The 23,253-nt window shown below is 38.5% G+C and overlaps 1 protein-coding gene across 1 annotated transcript in view; it reads left to right on the top strand.

The window, feature by feature from the left end:
* The first annotated feature begins 220 nt into the window (after positions 1–220).
* The window catches only part of p3h4 (prolyl 3-hydroxylase family member 4 (inactive)), a 72,941-nt gene continuing 49,908 nt past the window's right edge, over positions 221–23,253 (top strand). The window contains exons 1-6 of the mRNA XM_056480540.1: positions 221–766; positions 3,587–3,736; positions 3,836–4,007; positions 4,149–4,277; positions 10,593–10,738; positions 15,717–15,800. Of these exons, the coding sequence (XP_056336515.1) occupies positions 302–766; positions 3,587–3,736; positions 3,836–4,007; positions 4,149–4,277; positions 10,593–10,738; positions 15,717–15,800 (1,146 nt within the window). The 5' untranslated portion in view covers positions 221–301. The remainder of the gene's footprint in view (positions 767–3,586; positions 3,737–3,835; positions 4,008–4,148; positions 4,278–10,592; positions 10,739–15,716; positions 15,801–23,253) is intronic.

Here is a 23,253-nt window from a genome sequence, read left to right as displayed (position 1 = left end):
AAAGGACATATCTGCCTATGTGTAACAATAGGATGCACAAGAAATTAAAAACGATTTAAAAACATTCAAAAAAATTTCTTAAAGCATTATTCTCAGAGTATCATTTAGGAAAGAAAACTGAAAGTGGGCGGGCTTTTAGACCCAGACATCCCTCGGTTCAGATCAGACTTTGTGGGACAGGCAAAGTTTTCCAACACCATAAACACCAGAGGCGCGCCACAGATTTCCTACGTGCAGTCTGACGTTGTCTGCTCCATAATAGACATACTGTTCGCAGGGATCTGTGCATAATAAGAGGAACATGGTCCATACAAAACATACAAAAACGTGTTTTTTCGTATTTTTCAGTATCGCATATTCTTCCTCTATTGTGCAGGCTCAGTATGAGAAATACAGCTTTAAAAGCTTTCCCATGAACGACCTCATGCCACTGGAGTCTGCGTACGGACATGCTCTAGAGATGTATGCTACTCAGGAATGGAAGCAAAGTCTTAATTATCTGGAACTAAGCCTGCGACTCCATCGCCTGCTGAGAGACAGCGAAGCTTATTGCAGTAGTAACTGTAGCACTGTGTGTAGGCAACATGAAAACAACAGCACGGGCACTGCGTTCAGGATAATGGAACACATCATATTGCGAGCCGCGTGCCTTAAAATGTGCAAAACAAATTTTCCCGTGTTTTCCAAATCGTATCCCAAACGAGAAACTTTGGCTGCATTTGAAAAGAGGATACCCTACCGGTATCTTCAATTTGTCTACTACCAGGTAAGAATTCTTAAGTTTTTTGGAATTGCGTTGGGGCTAATGAGTGAGTCAAAGAGTGATCTAGCCCCCAAAGCATTTTTTTTTTTTGGTAGGCTACTTTTTATTGGTGCAGTAAGCGCATGCCCACAAATGCCACGTATACGCAGACCACGTTCTATAAATATAATGTCCAAGCTGTGAAAATTATGATGGGTGGAGGACGTTATTTTCACATTGTTAATTCAATGCCACAAGAACAAGAGGTATATAGTTTAACTTTAGCTGATAGGAAAAAATGTAAAAAAACACATCTTTGTTTTCAGAGTATTACATGCTTTCAGTGCCTTTTGTTTTGTGATTGTTTTAAAAGATTTACATATAATTTGAAAGCATAAAATGGAAAAAAGTTTGGTTTACATTGAGCTAATTTTTTCCCATATATGGTGCTTCCCTAATTGCATAAATTAAAAATACATTGTCTTTTACTATTCAAGTTTTCATTATCAGAATAAAACAATAATAATAATTAATTCCTTTCATTTATATAGCGCTTTTCTGGACACTCAAAGCGCTTTACACAATGGGGGGAATCTCCTTATCCACCACCAGTGTGCAGCATCCACCTGGATGACGCGACGGCAGCCATAGTGAGCCAGACCGCACACCAGTTAATTGTTGGAGAGGAGACAGAGCGATGAAGCCAATTATGATATGGAGGCTATGATGGACAGAGGCCAGTGGGCAAATTTAGACAGGATGCCGGGGTTAAACCCCTACTCCTATTCGAAGAACATCCTGGGATTTTTATTGACTACAGAGAGTCAATAAAATTCTTATCCAAAAGACAGCGCTCACTGAGCAGTATAGAGTTCCCGTCACTATACTGGGGCATAAGTACCCACGCAGACCTCAGGTTGTGCACCTCCTGCTGGCCTCACTGACACCACTTCTGGCAACAAACCAGCTTTCCCATGTGGTCTTCCATCCAAGTACTGACCGGGCGCAGCTGTGCTTAGCTTCAGTGGGTGACTATGTGAGAATTGCAGAGAGCTAGCTGCCGGCTACAACAATTTTTAAAATAAAGAAATTTCTAACCTACAATCTATTTTTTGTTAATAAACAATTACAAGTCCTTCCAAAATATTCTTCGGTAAATATAAAATAATTGTGGGATGAAAAAAAAACTATTTATATACCAATTTCCATGCTAGTAGCCATTGTCTTTGAAAAGTGGCCATAAAAAAATGTTACTGGAATTTTGTTAACAGAAATAAAATCGACAAAACGTATTTGCCTCCAAGAGTATTAAATATATATATATATAATTAGGAAATACATTAAAATTACTCTCTCTATTGTACATAAATTCAATCAACCATTTAATTTTAAATGTGTCATTAAGAGTATTATAATCTAAGACCTCCAGTCACCTCCAATAATGATGTATATACAGATCTAGATATACTTTCTGCCTTCCACCATTCACCACATTTTTTTTTTTATTTCTCAATTCAGAGTTTTATGAGTGGATGACATGCGTTTTTAACTGCTAGTGATGTTATATACAGTTGAAGTCAGAATTAATAGCCACCTTTTTTTTTTATACATATTTGCCAAATGATGTTTAACAGAGCAAGGAAATTTCACAGTATGTCTGATAAAAAAATTTCTTCTGGAGAAAGTCTTATTTGTTTTATTTCAGCTAGAATAAAAGCAGTTTCTATTTTTTTTTTTAACATTTTTAAGTCAATATTATGAGCCCGTTTAAGCTAAATGATAGTCCATTGTTATACAATAACTTGCCTAATTACCCTATCCTGCCTAGTTAATCTTATTAACCTTGTTAAGCCTTTAAATGTCACTTAAAGCTGTATAGAAGTGTCTTGAAAAATATGTAGTAAAATATTGTTTACTGTCATCATGGCAAAAATAAAAGAAATCAGTTATTAGATATGAGTTATTAAAACTTTTATGTTTTGAAATGTGTTAAAAACTTCTCTCCGTTAAACAGGGGGGGGGGGGTCTAGTAATACTAACTTCAACTGTAGATAATAAAAATGGGTACTTGTTAAAAAGATAAACCTTTATTGCTCCCCTGACAAGATATCACTACAGCATACCATAGCTTTAGACGATGTAGCTACAGACCGCAGCGGAATGAACCGCCAACTTATCCAGTATATATTTTACACAGCAGATGCCCTTCCAGCACTGTTGGCAAAAATGTTAACATCATTACGATATAGAGGTCCACACTCAGCCAGAAAGTTCAAGTATCATCTCTGAAGTCATTTGGAAGGTCAAGAGGGGAGTTGTTTAGTTAAACAGCTCTGTATCTAATATGCTTATTAGTGGTCAGTGTTTTGTGTCATTTGGTGTGACATGATTAACATAATAAAACCCAACTATTTTTACACATTTTACAATTTAAGTTTATTAGAGTTTATTACAAGTTTATTAGAGTTTATTATTTATTAATAAGTTTACAATTGACATGTTTATATTTGTCAGTTGGTGTGATGCTGTCATATGGTGGGACCATTGTGTGATACTTTTTCACACTATATTACATACACCTGTTTTAATATGTAAATAAATACATATTCTTAACCTATAAAAATAATTGATTGGTGAACATTAAATTACCCTCATGATTAGTTTCTCATTTTTTCAATTTGACATGCTGTGAGGGTGCTTACACCACCAGTGCCTCAGATGTATTTGTAAGTCACAAGATGTATTTGAATCTAAGAATGGCTTTATATATATAGTTACAGTATCCACAGTAGAGACTATGTGCTTAATCTAGACACTAAAGCATTTTATGCTATGTGCGTATAGATGAATGAGTTGGAAAGAGCCGTTTCTGCAGCACACACATATCTGCAGCGAAACCCTGGGGACCCCCTTCTATCTAGAAGTGTGAACTATTATAAAAGCCTTTTCGATCTGGAAGAGTACCTCATAGACCATGAAGAAAAGCCCTATGAGGTATTTAATCTCTCTTATTCTATGTATCTAATGTCAGTGATTTGAAGCACATTTACATTACTAAATATAGCTTTTATAATAATAATTTCCTCTACTCAGGCTTTATTCCTGAAGGCTGTGAAGCTATATAATTCTGGGGATTTTAGCAGCAGTGCACGTGATATGGAACTGACAGCTGCTGAGTATTTCACTAAATACCAGATGTGTTTGTTGTCCTGTGAAGGGTCATATGATGTTCAGGAGTTCAAAGACTTTTACCCAGCCTTAGCAGGTCAGTAATATAATGACACATTCACAATTTCAGATCAAATGGCTATCTTACTAACTAAATGGCCTAACTAACACTGGTTTTTGCAGTAAAAACATTTGTTTAAATTTAATGGCCTCACTATCTGTCTCTTTTTTCCCCTAGAGCTGTATTTTGAAGTATTGCAGTGTAAAGTAAAATGTGAGGAGAATTTGATGCCCAATGTTGGTGGTTACTTTGTGGAGAAATTTGTAGCCACAATGTTCCACTACATGCAGTTTGCTTATTTCAAATGTAAGTAACACACAAATAAACTTGGACACAGCTACTGTTACTCCTCCCAGAATGGAAAAATTTTAAAAGCATGTTATATTAAATATGCAAGTATACTATATGAAGTTTATTATCATCTTGTCTGGTGGCTACGATTGCAAAGAATAGTGTCAGCAAGAAGACACCACCTATGTTTAAGATGTCATCAAGTCATGTTTATTAAAATTGATGAGCACTATTATATCCCATTGAACTAGTCCTCTATTTCCATTGTGATGATTTTGAAAGTGTAACATTGATGACAAAATGTAGCAGGTTCTGTCATGACAACTAGTATGGTAATAGATATGCATGTAGAAATGTTGATTTACTTGGTAGTGGTGGCTTGGCTCTGTTATGCTGCTGCTGCTTTGATTATTTTGGCAGAGCAAGTACCAAGACTTGCTACTGCCAGTATATTCACAGACATGCAGTCTGATTCTGTCACTTCTGGTGAAGTCTGGACATTAGTCCTGTCTTGTCTAATATTTTGTGCTCGGCTCGAGTTTTCTCTGGTCGAGCACTCGTATATCTCGTCATTGTCTGTTTTTTGTCATTCTATAAGCAAGTCTTGGCTGCTCTCGGGCCAGGTGTGCTCAGGATGCGCGCTCTCGTCCTGGTGTGATAATAATAATAATAATAATGCATTTTATCTAAAGACACCTTTCATGACACTCAAGGTCACCGTACAGCTAGAACAATTAGTTCATATAAAAACACAATAAAAATAATATCAATAGGAAAAACAAAACAATACAAACTTTAAAAATGCAGTCAGGTTAAAGAGAATAAGATGTTCTAAACAGATCTGTTTTGAGTTTGGATTTAAATTGTGAAAGAGAGGCTAAATTACAGAGATCAGGAGGAAGTGAATTCCAAAGCTGAGGAGCAGAGTGGCTGATGGATCTGCTCCCCATGGTGACAAGGCAGAGAGAGGGAACAGTGAGGTGAATGGAAGAAGACGATCTGAGTGTTCGAGAAGGTGTGGCGATATGAACAAGATTAGCAAGGTATGGAGGAGCAAGATTGTGGATGGCTTTAAAAGTGAGAAGTATTTTATAATTAATTCTGAAGAAGATGGGAAGCCAGTGAAGCTGTTGTAGAATGGGTGTGATGTGACCGACAGGGAGTTTTTGTGATCATACGGGCTGCAGCTTTTTGTACCAGTTGTAATTTATGAAGAGTTTTTTTAGGGAGGCCAAACAGAGGGGAAATACAGTAGTCTAAACGAGATGTGACTAAACTATGAACAAGAATGGCAGCTGTGTGTTTGTTGTTTTGTTCGCGGCATAGTGTTTTTGTTCTTAGTGCTCTTGTTGGTTTAGGTTGGCGTTGGGATCAGAAACATGCATGCCACATGTGAGTGCACAGTTAGTGTTTTCATTTATCGTGTGCTCGTGTTTTCCATTCTGTTGGTGTTGTGTTTAGCACTTGGTTCATGTTTACATGTCCCCGTGCTTTAGTGTTGTCTTTCATGTGAACACGCAGTTCTCATTGGCTGCTTGTTATAGTCTTGTTTTTACGTGAGCATATGGCTTGTATTGTTTCTTTGTGTCATATGCTGTCTATTGTCTAGTCCCACCCTTCTTGTTAACCCATTATTAGTTTATTAAGTTAACCTGCTTGTCCTGTGCAGGATGAGAGGACCCGAAGACAAAGTAAACCAATGAAAATTTGTTATGTCTAAACACGTATTTGCATTAAGTTGCAGTCACACTAGAGTTTGAGCTTGCAAAATTCTGTCGTACGGTGCTGCGAAAAGGGGCGGGATTAAACAAGATGATTAGACATTTAAAAAAGCGAGTGATTGATCCAGGTTTTAAATTTCTGTCCAGAGAGGTCGTGTTTTGATCCTCGATTGGTCTCACGCAGTCAAGTGATGCGATTTGGCAGGTCAGAGTTCACCAAGCTTGAACTTTTCCGGTCTGATGCATTCGCGTGTGTATGAGTGGAAGTCTATGGAGAGAAAAGTCCAGTGTGACTGCAGCTTTAGCAACATGCATTATCCACACAAGTTGAATGAAATGGACAAACTACTTTGATGCGATTTTGCAGGTCAGAGTTCACCAAGCTTGAACTTTTCCGGTCTGATGCATTCTCGTGCGTATGAGTGGAAGTCTATAGAGAGAAAAGTCCAGTGTGACTGCAGCTTTGGCAACATGCATTATCCACACAAGTTGAATGAAATGGCACCTTGACTACTTTGCATCCTGGCTTTTCACTAGTAAGCTAAACCTGGAGGACCACCAGCTCTGCACATTTTCCATGTCTGCCTAACCAAACACACCTAAATTCAGTTCATCAGCTCATTAGCAGAGACAGAAAGCCTGTAATGGGTTTGACAGATAAAGGTCAAAACATGCAGTGTTAGTGGTCCTTCAGGAACATGGTTTAGAAACACTGAAATAGACAATGTGAGCCTGGGCTATCTTGCTGACCAGCTTAGCATTAAACCTTGTTGCAAAATATTATGTTGGCAAATAGAAAATATAAGCCTAAACTTTATGGGATAATTTGTTTTTTACAAAACTTTTCCAGGCCTGGAAAATGCCATGTCAAAATGATGACTTTTCCAGGTTTTTCATGACAGTATGAACCCTGTCGGTAGCTAATTCAATTCACTGTGTAAACGTGAATGCTGTTGACACCCACAAAATGAAAAAGCAACATGAATAGACCCTTGAGAGAAAATGACCGGACAATTCAATAAGGTGACTAAAACTAACTTTCTGGCAAACATGCCAATGGCCAGTGCAATAAAAAAAAATTACCAGCCAATTAATCTTTTTTTTTTTTTTTTTTTTAACGACTATGATAATCTTTTAGCTAAAACATGCAGTTTTTACTACTACTACTACAGTAACGGATCATATTTGCATATAATAATTGGATACAGATTTTAGGCCCCGAGCCTAAGCATTGATAATGATTTATTTAACATCATTCAAAGAAACTGATGCATAATCGCTTTCATAAAAAGACTTATCTTTTAGTTGTTTGTCTTGTTGTGATGTCAGATGGCTGTCATTGAAAAAATGCTCTGAAAATGCTCGCATAAAACAGAGTATGTAACACTTTCATGCAAAAGTTCCAAGTACACCAGCTGATGCTCTGTGATCTGTCCAAACCACAAATAAGATTGTAGGCCCCTCTAACCAATGACGCCATTCGCCGATAGCTAGCCAGATAGCAAGAAGCTTGTGATTACTGACATTGTAGTTGCGCTCAGCGGGTGAGAGAAAAAGGCGCATGGATAAATTTGGTCATCTGTAGCTCGTTGAGAGAGGATAGCTCCATAGGCCACACTAGATGCGTCTACTTCTAGGATGAACTGAAGCAACGGATCTGGAGTGACAAAAATAGCATTGACCAGTCCAAAGGGAAGGACTCTATATTCAAAGTGACTGAGTGCGGTGTTAAACAGTTTTTCACTCGTCACCCTACCTTACCAAGTGATAAGCATTACACAAATCTAGTTCAGTGACAACTTTAGCTCCCTGCAGGATCTCGAAAGTGGAAAACATGAGTGGTAAAGGATAGTGGTTCTTCAAAGTAATGCAGTAAAGCCCTTGATAATCGATGAAGGGGTTTAAAGACCATAGACTGTAAAATATATGGACGTAGTATCCGTGACGTCACCCATAGGTTTCTGAACACTGCAAAAGAAGCTTTAAGTATGCGCGGCCAACCGTTGCTATTTTGTTCGCGCATCATCGCACCCACGGCGGTATACAAAACAAGGGCAAAGAGGCAGAGAGTGAGCGGAGCTACAGACACCTGCTGGCACTTTGCTTAGACATGGCAGACAGACTTTACTTAGGGAGAAACACTTGATACTTTATTACCTGCGACTCATTTGTGTTCTGACCACATGTGCTTGGCTGTACACTATATCAATAAAGTGTTTAGACTTTCAAAAACACTGTAGTAATACATTGAGCCACTACGCATTGTTCTTATGACGTTTTTCTACAGGAGGAAAACGCGAATTACTTCCAAACACTTCAGATATAGTGTGTGTTAGTAAATGCAAGACTATTGATGAACTCCAGCATAACACTGTATGATAGCGCTTCAAATGACTGTTCTAGAGCCTACAGCTAATCAATCTGTCACATTCTGGAGTGCTTTACGGGTCTAAAGAAAAATATTAATGATAAATGATCTTAAATAAAACTAATACATTTATAGAGATGGTATACAAGTATATAACTTTACTCACATGGGAAACGGAGGCCACGTGAATGGTTTGTGAGCACAATTAAATGCACACAGCATCCCATATCATCTGATAATTGTAAGAAATAAGTCCAAAAGGCAGCTGATTGTGTAAAGCCACATAAAACAAAACAAAAATAGGATGAATATGCCGAGATCAGTGGCTAATCTGCCAGATTCAGCTGAGGTGAAGTGACGGCGACCAGCGAGACCTAGCTGTCACTCAAGTGGCCACGCCCTTAATTATGCAAACTTAATATAACCTAAAATAAAGGAAACGGATGAGTTATAAAAAAATTCACCCCCTTCACAGTTGTCATGAAGGGTAATATTAGCTATATGAACCAAAATCGTTCTTTGTACCAGGCTGTAAACACCTTTTTTCTGCTGTAAAGTTGGTCATTCTAACAGTGGGCTCAATTGCAATTTGCTCTATTATGGAGCCAGGACTAGCAGAATTTTGATGAATGGCAGTTTGAGTTACTTCCGTATTGGCTTCCTGAGGGAGAGCGGGAGGTTGCCGCTTGGTAAAGACCCATCCTTCATAATGAAGAAAAATCCAGCACCGGCTAGGGAGATTGACAGGACAGTAGTGCCTGTGTAGGCAATATAATTATCAAGCGATTGATGTTCGATAATTATAGAGCTTACCATGGGGAGGGGTGCTCCCCGGAATGAGGTCGATACAGCAGTCATATGAGTGATGGGATGGTAGAGAAGCGGCTCAGGAACAACTAAAATCAGATCCTGGTGAGAGGCTGCCCATTTAAGAGCATATATGGTGCGGGGTGGTCAACGGGATCTTATGTTTCAGTTCCCAGGTTTCATCCATAAAATTAAAAAATTACCCTTCAGCATCAGAGTCAGGTATTATATGGGTTGGTATTAGGGGGCCCCCGCAAAACTGCAGAAGTGGTGCCAGCAGTCGAATCACCAACTCCACCAATGGGTCAAAGCGAGAAGAAAGATAATGGGCCAGGAGCTCGTCTTTTACCTCAGCGTTGAGACCCACCAGGAAAGGGGTGAGAGCGGTGAGCATCGGGTCGTTCCACTCACATGTGGCTGCCAAAGTGTAGAACCCGATTGCATAATCAGCTGCAGACCTTCTTCCCTGGTGCTGAGTGACAAGGAGGGTGATGCCTTGCACCCCTGGACAAAGTGATTGAAGACATTTGACCATCTTCTGTTTAAAAGTTGGAAAGTGATAGCAATATTCAGCATTAGCTCCCCAGTCTTTCGCCCGTCTAATAAGGAGAGAGATTACAAATGACACTCTGGTGTGGTCATTGACATAGGTGAACGGTTGGGGGGGGGAAATACCTCACATTGGGTCAGAAATGCCAGATACTCTGTAGACTCACCTGAGTAGTGTGGGAGGTTGTTGATCCTGGGCTCAGGGAAGTGTTGGGAGGTGGAATCATGTCCCAGGCCCCGCAGTTGGGCGGTGAGGTCCATTACCTGGGCAGATAAGCTCCCCAGGGTGTGCCTGGCAGCTGACAGCTCCCCCTCATGCCAGCCGAGCATAACGCCCTGCATCTCCATGGTGGAATGGGGGACTTCTCTGTAGGCTCCATCAGATGTGGCCAGATTATTCTGTCAGAGCTGGTCAGTAAACACAGAACGGAGGATGGCAAAATAATTTATTGTTAAGTTAAAAAATAACTAAAGCATCTGCTGTTTCCCCGTCCGTCACTGGGGGAATGCAGACTGGATTAAAGACGATGGATCAGCTCCTATCAGCCTGTGCATGCATGAGTTTCATGACAGAACTTTGTATTAACATCTATTTTTGAACGTGTATATGCTATTAACTCTTGTGAAAGGAATTATTTGAATTTGCCCATAAATTTGTGATTTATTTTATTTATTAATTTTTGTATTTTTTTTAATCTGGTATGTGAAAGTTATTATTTGATCAATTGTAAATCAAATGTTCAAACACAATCAGACTGGAAAACAAGATAAGTGTATGACAGAGCATAAAACACCCCCATTGAAATATTAATTATAATGAAATTATTTAAATATATAATTAAAATGATAACTTAATTAATATATTTTGTTTGTTTGCCCTTTAAGTAAATGATGCTCGCAATGCAGCATTGTGTGCAGCAAGCTATATGCTGTTTGATGGAGATGATCAAGTGATGCAGCAAAACATGGCCTACTACAGATTCTACAGAGAAAAGTGGGGACTGCAGGATGAGCATTTTAAACCACGTCCAGTAAGTAGACAAATATACACAAACATTAGCTCATATAGAAATAAGAATAATTAATCAACTAGTTCTAATTAATCTAATGCTTAGATGAATCAGTTATTTGTTACTTTATGTAGCAGAATTACAATTGCAATTTAAATCCTACAAACATTCTGAACCTTCAAAGTTTCTTTATTTGGGTCTGGATTCATTTGTATAGTAGATTTATTTGTGAGTGTCTAAATCAGGGGCGTCCAAACTCCGTCACTGCCCTGTCCTGCAGAGTTCAACTTCAGGCTTCAACTTGTTTCAACACACCTGCTGGGAAGTTTCTAGTATATCTATTAAGAGCTTGATTAGCTTGTTTAGCTGTGGCCAATAGACTCGAGGCACGATCACTTCCACATTTGAGTTCAGCCCGCATGGTTCCTTCCAGTGCAGCATGGCGATTACTGCATGAATAAGGCACAGGAGAGGAAGATATATTACACTTGCTGTTTACAATAGTTTCCTCATATTACCATGAAGGCTATTCCATTCATGACATTTTTTGCTACTTGAAACAAATGGATTTGGGATTATTCTTGTAATCTCATCAATATATAATTATTGTAAATAATCTTAAAATCTTTTCAAAAAATGGTACGGCTGAACACCATCCAGGTCACCGATCTCCTCCTCATTCCTGACATGGGAGGCCTATCAGGCCTGTCATTCCTTTCAGCCCCAATGTCATCTGGATTACGCTATGTTTAAAGGGGAGATTCTGGCTCGTTTGGGCCAAACACCTGCAAGTACCAGCTCCGGCGAGTACAAGCAGTGGACATTTGATGAGCACTTCCAGTTTGCAAGTGGTGGACCTGCTGCATCATGCCTACACCTGGCTGCTTCATGATGGACCATCTGCCATCCAGGTCGCAAAAAGAGTGGTGACTGATTGCCTGCTGCAGGCACTGCCTTCTCGACAACCTCATCCGGTAATGCTTCGTAGCACCACCAGCTTGGTGAATCTACTGGAGGTGATAGAGCTGGCGGAGACGACTGAGGCCCAGGAGGTGAGAGAGAGCATCGGGAGCATTCATTTCATACTTAATGGTCTTAAAAAGGTCTTAAAAAGTCTTAAATTTGACATTATGATATCTGCAGAAACCCTGCATTCAGCCTGGAAGAATAAACATTGAGGGGTGGCCAACACCACCTGATGCGTCTGGTAGAAATACTACCAGCCAGAACTGGATACAAAGGTGCATCAGGTCTGTAAGACCTGTGCCTTCTGTCAGCACACCTTCTGTCTTCTCATTACTTTCTCCCAAATCACCAGTGCCACCACCCATCATCTAGGTCCTCTTCAACTGCACTGGTATAGTGCAGATGAGGCAAGATTTGTTTTGTTGTCCCCCTTGCACCCCTGTGTTCTCCCCTTTGTAGCAACAGGAATCGGCAGAGGACCAGGTTGACGCTTAAGGGGGAGGGGAGGATGACAGACCTGCCAGTGTGGTTTCATCATTGCAACATAAAAGACACCCTTACCTCAATCAGCACGCTTATCAGGGTCAGCTGAGGCTCATCAGGAGAGAGAAATAGAAAGCCATGGTCACACTGCACTTTCACCCCTTTTCACTTTTCACCAGTGCAAGTTTCGCATGTCTCTACATTCTAAAATTCAAGCTTGGTGAACTCTGCCCTGCAAAATTGCATCATGTGATTGATGAAATTTAAAATATGGAGCAATTGCTTGCTTTCTCAATGTCTAATCATCTTGTTGATGATATAATTTTGCAAGCACAATTTCTAGTGTGACTGCAGCTTTAGTCATGACACCAGAAGAAGCAGACAGAGCATGATATAGACTAGGGTTGGGCGATGTTAACCAATTTGGCATCGTACGATGTCAAATGTGAAACATCGCAATGGACGATGGCATCATTGTCGTTGGTGGCTTATGAATAATTAATAAATTTATAATTAATTAATTATTTGTAGGCTACCCTTTGAACTACCTGACTCGCATGGTCTTTGTTTTACCCATAACCAATTATAAATAAATAAATATAAGTTACACACAAATTACCACCTGTCAATCACTTTTTTCCGCGGATCTCTGGCATGAATAGGCAGAGTGATCTGTGCCGTTATAATGGCATCGACAAGCTTGGTTGGTAAAAAAGGTGCACAACCAACAGGAACCAACCAACAGTATTTAAGATTTTTGCTAAAACTACTACATACAAGCATGTAAGCGAAAGATTAAAGTGTACTGACGCTGTGACACGTTACCTGACAGATTAAAAAAACCAAAGAGTCATTATATAGAGACAATATTAATTAAATATCACGTTTAATAACTATAGTGAGATGCGATCCAGTGGTACATCCTTGATAAACTGTTCGATGTGCACTGCTTTCTGGGGTTTTGTTCTCCAAGCACCTGCTCTGCTGACTGCTGAAGCTCAGATGCGAGTGTACAATGCAGCGCATGACTGTGTGTGTGTATGTATGTATGTATGTGTGTGTGTGTGTGTGTGTGTGGTCATGTGATGTGCGTTTTCAGCGGTATAGTGTGGAAGGAGGGCTTTTCAGAAATGCTAGGTGAAGGGTGGACGTAGATTGTTTTCTTTCTAAAATGCCATTTTAAAACTAAGACCTATTTGTGTAAATGGGGCCTTGTGTATTTTTTGCGAGTGGGTTGCTGCTGCGACGGGGGGCGGGGTGGAGGATCGTGATGCCGGCTCAGCATCGTGATGTCTATCCGCCATCGGTGATGGACGATGGCATTGTCTATCGACCCAAACCTAATATAGACAGAAGGCTCGTGGTGTTCCCCTCTCCAGCTACCTATGATAGGCACTCTTCTCCCCACAATGGACCTGCACAAACTGGGACTTCGCCCTTCACACCCTGCACTTCCTACAACTCCGCACTGTAAATAAACAGCCCTTTGGATGTTTCACTATGTCTCTGTGTGATCGCTCACCTCAGACAATATAAACAATTGTGCTTAAAGGGCACCTATGGTAAAAAATCTACTTTTCAAGCTGTTTGGACAGACATATGTACATGTATGGTGTATAGACTGTCATATTGGGGTGATATAAGCACACCCAGTGCTTTTTTTTCAATTTAACAACATAAAAAACGGTGGACCAATTGGAGCGGTTTTCAAACCGACCGCAACTTTACATAGGAGAGCGGTCCCCCCGCCCACCAATATTGATTGACAGGCACCTCATCATATCCTCAGTTTGTTGATTCACGTCTGCCATTTTCAGCATGAGTCGAAGAGATATCGTTAAAGGAACACCCTTGCTCTATTTTTAGATGCAAGGCTCACTGGGCTCAACACAAGAGCAATATTCTCCACATTATCGCTCTAATCGGAATTATTGGTTGTATCTTTAAGTAGGTTTGCAAACATGTGTACTTCTCATTGAGTCTACCTTATACTTAAGCCGTTTGCATTTCTCGCGATCCCAGAAGCTCCCTGTGATCTTAACTAGCATGCGTTTTAGAATTCTAAACATCGTTTCTATCAGGGTACACTCAAGTCGACGGCTGGGTGCCGCGGACTGCTGCAGAAACCTATGTTTAGAATTCAAAAATGCGTGGCGCGACGATTCGGGACACTTCATGTCTCTGCCGCGCTACAGAGAGTGTCTGGTGTGCCGTGTCGCGGCTTCGAGCGGCGCGTCCGGTGCCTCAGTCATAATATTAATATTAAATCATAAAAAAAGAGGTAAACTATGTGCCCTTTAACATATGTAGAGTATTTGTCTAATAAATGACTGTTCATGTTCAGTTTTAGACAGATTGCTCTATTTTTATTTTATCATATTTAAACCATATATAGGATACTGCAGTTTATGATGGTTAATACAACAGTATGCAGTTGCATTCATTAACATAAAGTTGTAAATACTACAATATATACAGTACAATACAAATTACTATAGGATGGTTCAAAAACACAATATTATTTACTATAAAATACTATTTCAGCTGCTTCCTTTCATGTGGTTTAAATTGTATCTAGTTTGTTGATGTTTTTTTAAATCTTACCTCATTTAGAACCTTACAACATCACAAAAGCTGCATCCAAGATTGTCAGCCTGATCTGTTGCATTACCAACTGCTATGGGTTTTGGAACTGAACAATAATCATGTTTTAGATGCTGGGCATCCACGGGCACAGGACCCTCATCTACTTGAGTGTAAACCTCCCATCTTTGCCATGTCCTGACACATCTCGGTTTTGCTACCATTACACTTCGCTGTAGAACGTGCTATACAGAAATAAACACACTCGCTGAGATTCTAATGGAAACACGTCAGCAGCATTCATGCATAGAGAGTCAATTTGGGGTTGGAGTAAGACCCTGATTAGGTTGTACATGTGTGTTTGATTAGGGTTAGAGCTAAACTCTGCAGGAAACCAGCCCTCCAGGACGGAGTTTGGGGACCCCTGATCTACGACAATGTACATAAGTTAACAAGAGCATTGCAAGTAAACTTAAATAACAAGACAAGATAATAGACAACACAATAGTGACACAAATACCATCCAGGGAATGTGCAGGTTAACTCATCGACTAGTCTGTGAATGAATTAATAGATATATGTCATGTTTTGTAGGAAGTGAATGTCTTTCTTAGTCTTTCTATGGCCTATTTTAAAGAGATTGGAGGCAAACTCATCCTAAACCTTATATCCAGAACGTAATCTGAGTTGAAGTATTGGGGTGGCAACTATAACACTTGACCTATTTTTTTTAGGAAAGGGGTGCTTTGTAATATATTTGTTAAATTACAAATAAATGTGTGTCTGATCATTCTCAGATGTGTCACTATTGATAAGTTGTGGTTTATATGCATTTATAGAAAAATGTCCAAGTCATTCTGAGGTGACCTTATAAAAGACATTCATTATAAAATGTAAATGTAATGTTTGTTCATGTTGTGTTTCTATCACTACTGTTTTAACATGTTGGTCTTTTGTGTCCACACAGGAAGCGTTTAAATACTACAATCTAGTTACCAAACTGAGGGAACTGCTGGAGTTTGCTAATAATTATTTACAGACAGATGATGAGGTAAATTTAATGTTCATCATTTAATAGCATAGCCAAATCCAATAACCTAAAATTATGTAAATTATTATATCCGGATGTACTGATCTGTGCAATAAGGGAGTGTTGACACTTTTTATGAGCACCTAAGTTTTTTTTTTTTTTTTTTTTTAGAATATACAAATGGTACACAATTTGAGATAATACAAATACAAAGAAAATGAAACAATAACAAAAAACAACAACAATACAGTCAAATACCGGCGTGTGCGTGTGTGCATGTAAAGGTAACTTGGTAAACAGGTCAGAGTCCATACAAAAGGAACAATGACAGTCTACTACTGATACAACTACAAGAATGATTGCTACTACAACATCTACATCAACAACATCTACTACTTCTGATATTACTATACTGACACTATACTACTACTACTACTACTACTACTACTACTACTACACATCCACTACTTCTAATACCACAACACTATAACGACATCTACTACTACTTCAAAAACCCAAACTACAACTTCAACGACTACTACTACTACTACTACTACAACTACAGCAACCTGAATAATGACAATGGTAGAAATACTTGTAATAATGGTAATGAGGAGATAACAGGACAAGTCAGGACAGTACTAATAATAATGATAACAAAAGTAGAAGTAATAATATTGATGATAATAGTGAGGGGGGAATTGTTTCTAAAGAATTGTTTCTAAAGAAATAGTAGAAGAAGAAAAGAAAGTGGAAACAATTTGCAGCAGACAAAACAATGAGAATTTTAAGAGAAGAAAAAAACATTACTATAATAATGATAATGTACGGATAGTAAAAACTCAAAGTAAAGAATAATATTGAAAAGAAGAATTTAGGTAATACTATGATTAATGATTAATTATTAATAATAGTAATAATAATAATAATAATAATAATAAAGAATGAAAGATCGAGAGGAGGAACGATATTCGTGATGACTATATTATACTAACGTCGATAATAATAATGATAATAATAATACTAATAACAATAAAACAACAACAGCTTTCACAATAATTTGAGGTGGTGGAAGATATAAAATCAGCATTGAAGTGTATACTGTTTGTCAGTTGCTTTGTTATGCATTAAAAAAGTATGACGTGTGGCATGGATCAGTCCAGTGCAGTGCACAGGCTGCCATGCCCACGCCACACTTACCCTGTGAGTGTAGTATATGTAAGTATATGCAAGGAGCAGGTTTTTTTTTTTTTTTTTTTTTTAAATCAAATAATTGTTATTGTTTAGTCTACTGTTAGACTGGTCAGGGGAAAACTGGTGAAACCAGGCCCAACATTGCACGCACCTCAAGCTTTATTTTTGAAATTATATGGAACTTGGGTGTGGAAAAAAAGGAGAGGAAAAACTAAATAAACAAAAATAAAAAATTAAAAATTAAAAAATAAATTTGATAGAAACAGAAAAGGAGAATGAATAGAACAAAAGGGGAAATAAATAAGTATGTAAATAACAAATTATAATGTGGGAAATTGAGATTAATATGAAATACTTTGTTTTGTTTTTTTCCTTTTCATTTATTTATTTTTAATAAGATTTGATATTAAAGACATTTTTTTTTTACCTCTACCTGACCCCCTCTCCCCCCTCCCCTCTTGTTTATGTACTGATTAAGGTGTTGTTGGGGAATGGCTTCAGGCAAAGAGAATCTTCTATGGAGATGAATTCTGTAAATAAATTTTTGCAGGATGAGATGTGAATGGTATTTCTTGATTTCCAGTTCATGAGGATAGTTTTCTTGGCAATAGTTAGCGCCACCAGTAGTAATTGATCATTTGTATTATTTATATCTATTGTGGATATGTCACCTAATATGCAAAGGGAAGTAGACAGTGGGATGTGACATCCCATTAAGTTGCAGAGTGAGTCAGTAACCTTTTCCCAAAATGTTTTAATTGAAGTGCAATGCCATAAGTTGTGAAGATAAGTGTCTGGGGTGTTTTGTGTGCAATGTGAACATATTTCTGATATGAAACCCATTTTAAATAATTTCTGCCCAGTTAAATGTGACCTGTGAAGTACTTTATACTGTATAAGTTGTAAGTTAGCATTTTTAGTCATGGAAAATGGGTTTTTGCAAATTTGAGTCCAGAGTGCAGCATTGGGAGTAATGGATAAGTCTTTTTCCTATTTAGCAGTTGGTAGAACTAATGCATTGTCTGATTTTGATATCATTTTGTATATTTGGGAGAGCAATTTTTTTTGTAGTAAGATATATTAATAAACTCTGAGATTTGAGGGGGAAGGTCTAGATTGATTGATTGGTTAAGTAATTTTGATTTAATTGACAATTTGATTTGTAAAAATTCCAAGAAGCAATTACTCCCAATGCTGTATGTCTGGGCTATATGCGAAAATTGTGCCAGGTTATTATTATTAAAGATATGTTGAAGTTGTGTGATTCCCTTATCTGCCCATGTGCGGAAGTTGAGTGGTTTCTTGTTAGCTACGAAATCAGGGTTATTCCAGAATGGGGTGTATTTAGATGGGGTGAGTGGGGAATTTGTGACCTGATGGAATTTCCACCAGGCTGTCAGAGTTACTTCTGTTGTCGGCATTTTGAAAACAGTGATGATTGTTCTTGATTGTTTGACTGTGAAAAGGTAATTCTGAAATGTTAATGTCTTTGCAGATTTATTGTTCAATATCTTGCCAGGTGTATTCTGATGAGATGGGTTTAATCCATTTGTGTATGTTTTGAAGCTGATTTGCCAAAAAATAGTAGTAACAATGTGGTGCTTTTAATCCTCCTTGTGATTTTGGTTTTTGTAGGGTTGCCAATTTAATTCTTGGGGTCTTGTTTTCTTGTTTTTCCAGTAAAATTTTGTGATAATTGAATCTAGAGTATTGAACCAGGTATGAGTGGGCTGTGTTGGAATCATTGAAAATAAATAGTTTATTTTTGGGAGTATGGACATTTTGGTTACTGATATTCTGCCCATGATGGATAGTGGTAAGTTCATCCAGCTTTGAAGATCGTCATCTATTTTTTTAAGTAGTGAAGTATAGTTGAGAGCAAACAACTCTGACAGCCTGGGGGAAACATTGATACCCAAATATGTGATGTAGTTGGTGCACAGAGGGATTTGTGATGTTTGGGATGTCACATCCACAATATCGGAATGTACCGGAAGTATAGCAGATTTATTCCAATTAATTAAGTATTCAGAAATATTTGAGAAAGTGTCAATAACTTTTATTGTTTCTTGTAATGATGTTTGAGGATTTTGTAAGTATAATAATATGTCATCAGCGTAAAGACTTATTTTGTGGTTATGCTTAATGTTTGAATTCCTTTGATGAGGTTGTTTTGACGGATAGCTGCTGCAAGTGGTTCGGTGAATAGGGAGGGAGATAGTGGGCATCCTTGTCTGGTTCCCCAGTGTAGAGTAAAGCTGCGCGATGTTAGTCCTTTAGTAATTACGGTAGCCCATGGTGAGGTGTAGAGAGTTTTAATCCAGTTGATAAATGACTACCCAAAACCAAACTTCTCTAATGTGGAAAACAGGAATTTCCAGTTTACTTAATCGAAAGCTTTTTCTGCATCGAGGGTGACTATGATAGATTTGTTTTTGTTTATTGATTTATTTGTTTAGTGGTGTATTAGGTTAACAAGTCTGTGTGTATTATTTGATGATTGTCTACCTTTAATGAAACCGGTTTGATCTGGATGAATTATGGATGGCATAATTTTTTCTATTCTACGGGAAAGTGCTTTAGCAATTATTTTAGTGTCTACATTGATTAATGAAATCGGACGATAGCTTGATGGTAATGTTGGGTCTTTATTGGGTTTGAGGAGGAGTACAATTGTGGCTGTTCATGGTATCTGGAAGTTTTGATTTTTGTTTTAATTCATTTAATAACCGAATGTAAAGTGGTGATAAAATAGACCAAAAGTGTTTATAGAACTCAGCAGGGAAACCATCAGGACCTGGTGATTTATTATTGGGCATACGTTTAAGTGCATTAAAAATTTCTTGATCTGATAAAGGGGATTCAAGAGTATTTATTTGCTGTTCATTTAGTTGAGGTAAGTTGATATTGCTAAGAAATGAATTTATGTCATCCTGAGATGGGTCTTTTTCAGTGTAATATAAGTTGCTGTAAAACTTTGGAAAGATCTGATTTATTTTTTCTGGTGAGTTGGTGGGTTTCCCTGCTGAGTCCTTAATGACTGATATTGTTGTTTTTTCCTTATTGTGTTTGATTTGATAAGCCAGATATTTACCAGATTTGTTACTATGATGGAAGTGTTCTTGTCGTAGTCTATGAATAGGGAATTGAGTGTGTACATTAATTAGCTTATTTAATTGTGATTTATATTTTCCCAGTAAATCTTGTGTTTCTTCTGTTGGATTATTTATGTTAATGTCTTCTAGTTCTTTAATTTTCTGTTCCAGTTCAGCTTGTTGTTCTTTTTCTTTCTTTTTTTTTTTTGTAAACTGAATATGAAATAATTTTTCCTCTTAATACTGCATTTCCTGTTTCCCACAGAAGAGATGGAAATATTTCAGGGGAGTCATTCATCTCTAGAAAGCATGCCCACTCTCTTTTAAAATAGCTGTCAAAATCATGCTCTTGGAGAAGAGAAATATTAAATCGCCATCTAGAAATGGGTTTATGTGTGGTGGTTATATTCAGTTTTAATGTTACTGGAGCGTGATCACTAATGATTATTGGGTGGATCTTTGATTCAGAAATATTTGATATAATAGAATTACTGGTAAGAAAGAAGTCAATGCGGGAGTACGAATGATGAATTGGTGAATAAAATGAGAATGCTTTATTGTCTGGATGATGGAGGTGCCAACCATCACCAAGATCACTCATGAACTGTTTTATACTATCTGCAGATTTCCAAGTGCGTTTATTGCCGATGTTGTTAAATCTGTCTGTAATTGGATCTAAAACAGTGTTGAAATCACCTGCTATTATGATGGGGCAATTAGAAAGATTTGAAATGGAGGAAAACATTTTTTGAAAAAAAGATGGTTCGTCTGTGCTAGGGCCATATAAGTTGCCTATTGTGAGTAAATTATTGTTAATTAAAATGTTAATGATAATGAACCGTCCCTCTGGGTCCGTAACAGTAGTATTGAACAAATGAACAAATTATATTTTTTTATTTATTATGATACACACTTCTCTCTGTTTTGTGTTGTAGTGGGCAGAATATAGATGGTACTGTGATGATTTAATTTTGTTTGGATCGGATTCCGATCAGTGAGTTTCTTGTAGAAGGCATATGTCTGCTTGTAATTTACTTAAATGATTAAAAACTTTGATCCTCTTTGCCTGGGAGATAGAAAGATGTGATTGGTGACATTTTAAAGAAGTACAAAATAAGTAAGTAAATAATAGCAATGTATGTTTATATATGAGTCTCTTGTTACTGCATATGCATAAATGTTACTGTATGTATTTGAAAAAGTGTGGAATTGTACCTGTGTGTGCGTGTGTGTGTGTATGACAATGCAATGTTAATTTTGGACTGATAGACATACAATTTAGTCATTGAGCTGACAAGATGTACACGGAACAATGAGCAAACAAAAATGACTATAAGTACCAACATTAAGTTTAAAGTGGGAGGGGGATGAGACCTAGGTGCAATAACAAAACCATAACTCGGTGATATGAGGGAGATGAATCGAGAGATGGGATAACATTACGGGAGTGATGCGTTCAGAAAGCCAGGGGGTAATGTCCTTATCATGGTATAACTGTCCATCTATGTATAGTTTGTCCACTGTAATGATTGCTCATTTTCCTTCGTTCATTTTCTGTTTTCTGATTGGGAAAAGTTGTTTTTGACGTTCGACAATGACCTTTGGATATTGTTCGTTGAGACCGTAAGCTGTACCTTTAAGTTGTCTGCCTTGTTTTTGAACCAGTTCTTTGTATTTGTAGTGTTCAAATTTTGCAATGATAGGACGCGGACGGTTCTTGTTTTGTTGGGAACGGATGCGGTGGACACGATGAAAAGTGATGTTTTGTACAGTTTCAGCTGGCAGTTTGAGTTGTTTAATCATAAAGTCCTTGATTCATTTTTCGGGGTCGTCTGGAGTTTGGTCCGGTGTTGTGCCGAAATCGAGTCAGGGTTCAATCGTCAACTGGCTGGGTTAGTTGCAGTTGCGTCTGGTGTGTCCTTTGTCGCTTTTTCTTTCTCTGCTTTTATTTACTTGTTATCATCATGAGTATAATTTTATGAAGTGTTTTTTCATTGGGTATTCTTTAGAGTCTATATGTTGCCGTCACTGACATTTGCAGCAATGTTTCCTCAAAGAAGGTCTTACCGCGTTCGCTTTCCCTCTCTCAGACTGGTGGGTTACTGAAGCTAATCAGCTTCAGTCAACAGACAGCGAGCTCCGAGTTTACCGCGTTTGCTTTAACTGTCTCTGCAGCTTTATACAGTGATTTCCTATCATGAATATAATCTTCTGAACGTTTTCTAATGCAAATTGTGTATATTAGTCAGCTTAATTTCAGATACGGTCTTCAAATAGCCGAGATTACCACTGGCTGGTTACGTCTCCCCCAGCTTCACCAGCGCTGAATGTGCCCAATGTCTAAAAGCTCCATTATATTATTTTCAGAGAAATTGAAAGCAACCGAAGGAAGCTCAGACCTTTCCATATTTTCCAGATTTTAGGACACTCTATTTGTAATAAACATTCTGAAAATGCCCCATTATGAAGAACAAATCCGTAAAAGTGTACATATTGTTTATTGTTAAAAACAATTGATGCAATGAAAGCTCATATGACCTGCCAGTTGCCAACTGCTACCAAGTGGCCATTGGTAGGACACATGACCCACCAGCCAGTTGATAACTGCCACCAACCAGTCCCTGGTAGGACACCTGACCCAACAGCCAGTTGTTCACTGCCACCAACCAGTCACTGGTAGGACACCTGACCCACCAGCCAGTTGTTCACTGCCACCAACCAATCACTGGTAGGACACCTGACCCACCAGCCAGTTGCTAACTGCTACCAACCAGTCACTGGTAGGACACCTGACCCACCAGCCAGTTGCTAACTGCCACAAACCAGTCACTGGTAGGACACCTGACCCACCAGCCAGTTGCTAACTGCCAACAACTAGTCACTGGTAGGTCATTTGACCCACCAGCCAGTTGTTAACGGCCACCAACCAGTCACTGGTAGGACACCTGACCTACCAGCCAGTTGCCAGCGGCCACTGGTAGGACACCTGACCTACCAGCCAGTTGCCAGCGGCCACTGGTAGGACACCTGACCCACCAGCCAGTTGTTAATGGTCACCAAGCAGCCACTGATAGAACACCTGACCCACCAGCCAGGCACTGGTTGGTCACATGACCCACCTGCTAGTTGTCAAATGCCGGGTTAGATGCGGGTGCCACTGGCAGGTCAGGCTACCCGACAGTTGG

This window comes from Danio aesculapii, chromosome 19 (assembly GCF_903798145.1).
Source record: "Danio aesculapii chromosome 19, fDanAes4.1, whole genome shotgun sequence".
NCBI classification, from domain to species: domain Eukaryota; kingdom Metazoa; phylum Chordata; class Actinopteri; order Cypriniformes; family Danionidae; genus Danio; species Danio aesculapii.
Note: the sequence above shows the minus strand (reverse complement) of the source record. Positions and strands in the feature narration are given on the sequence as shown.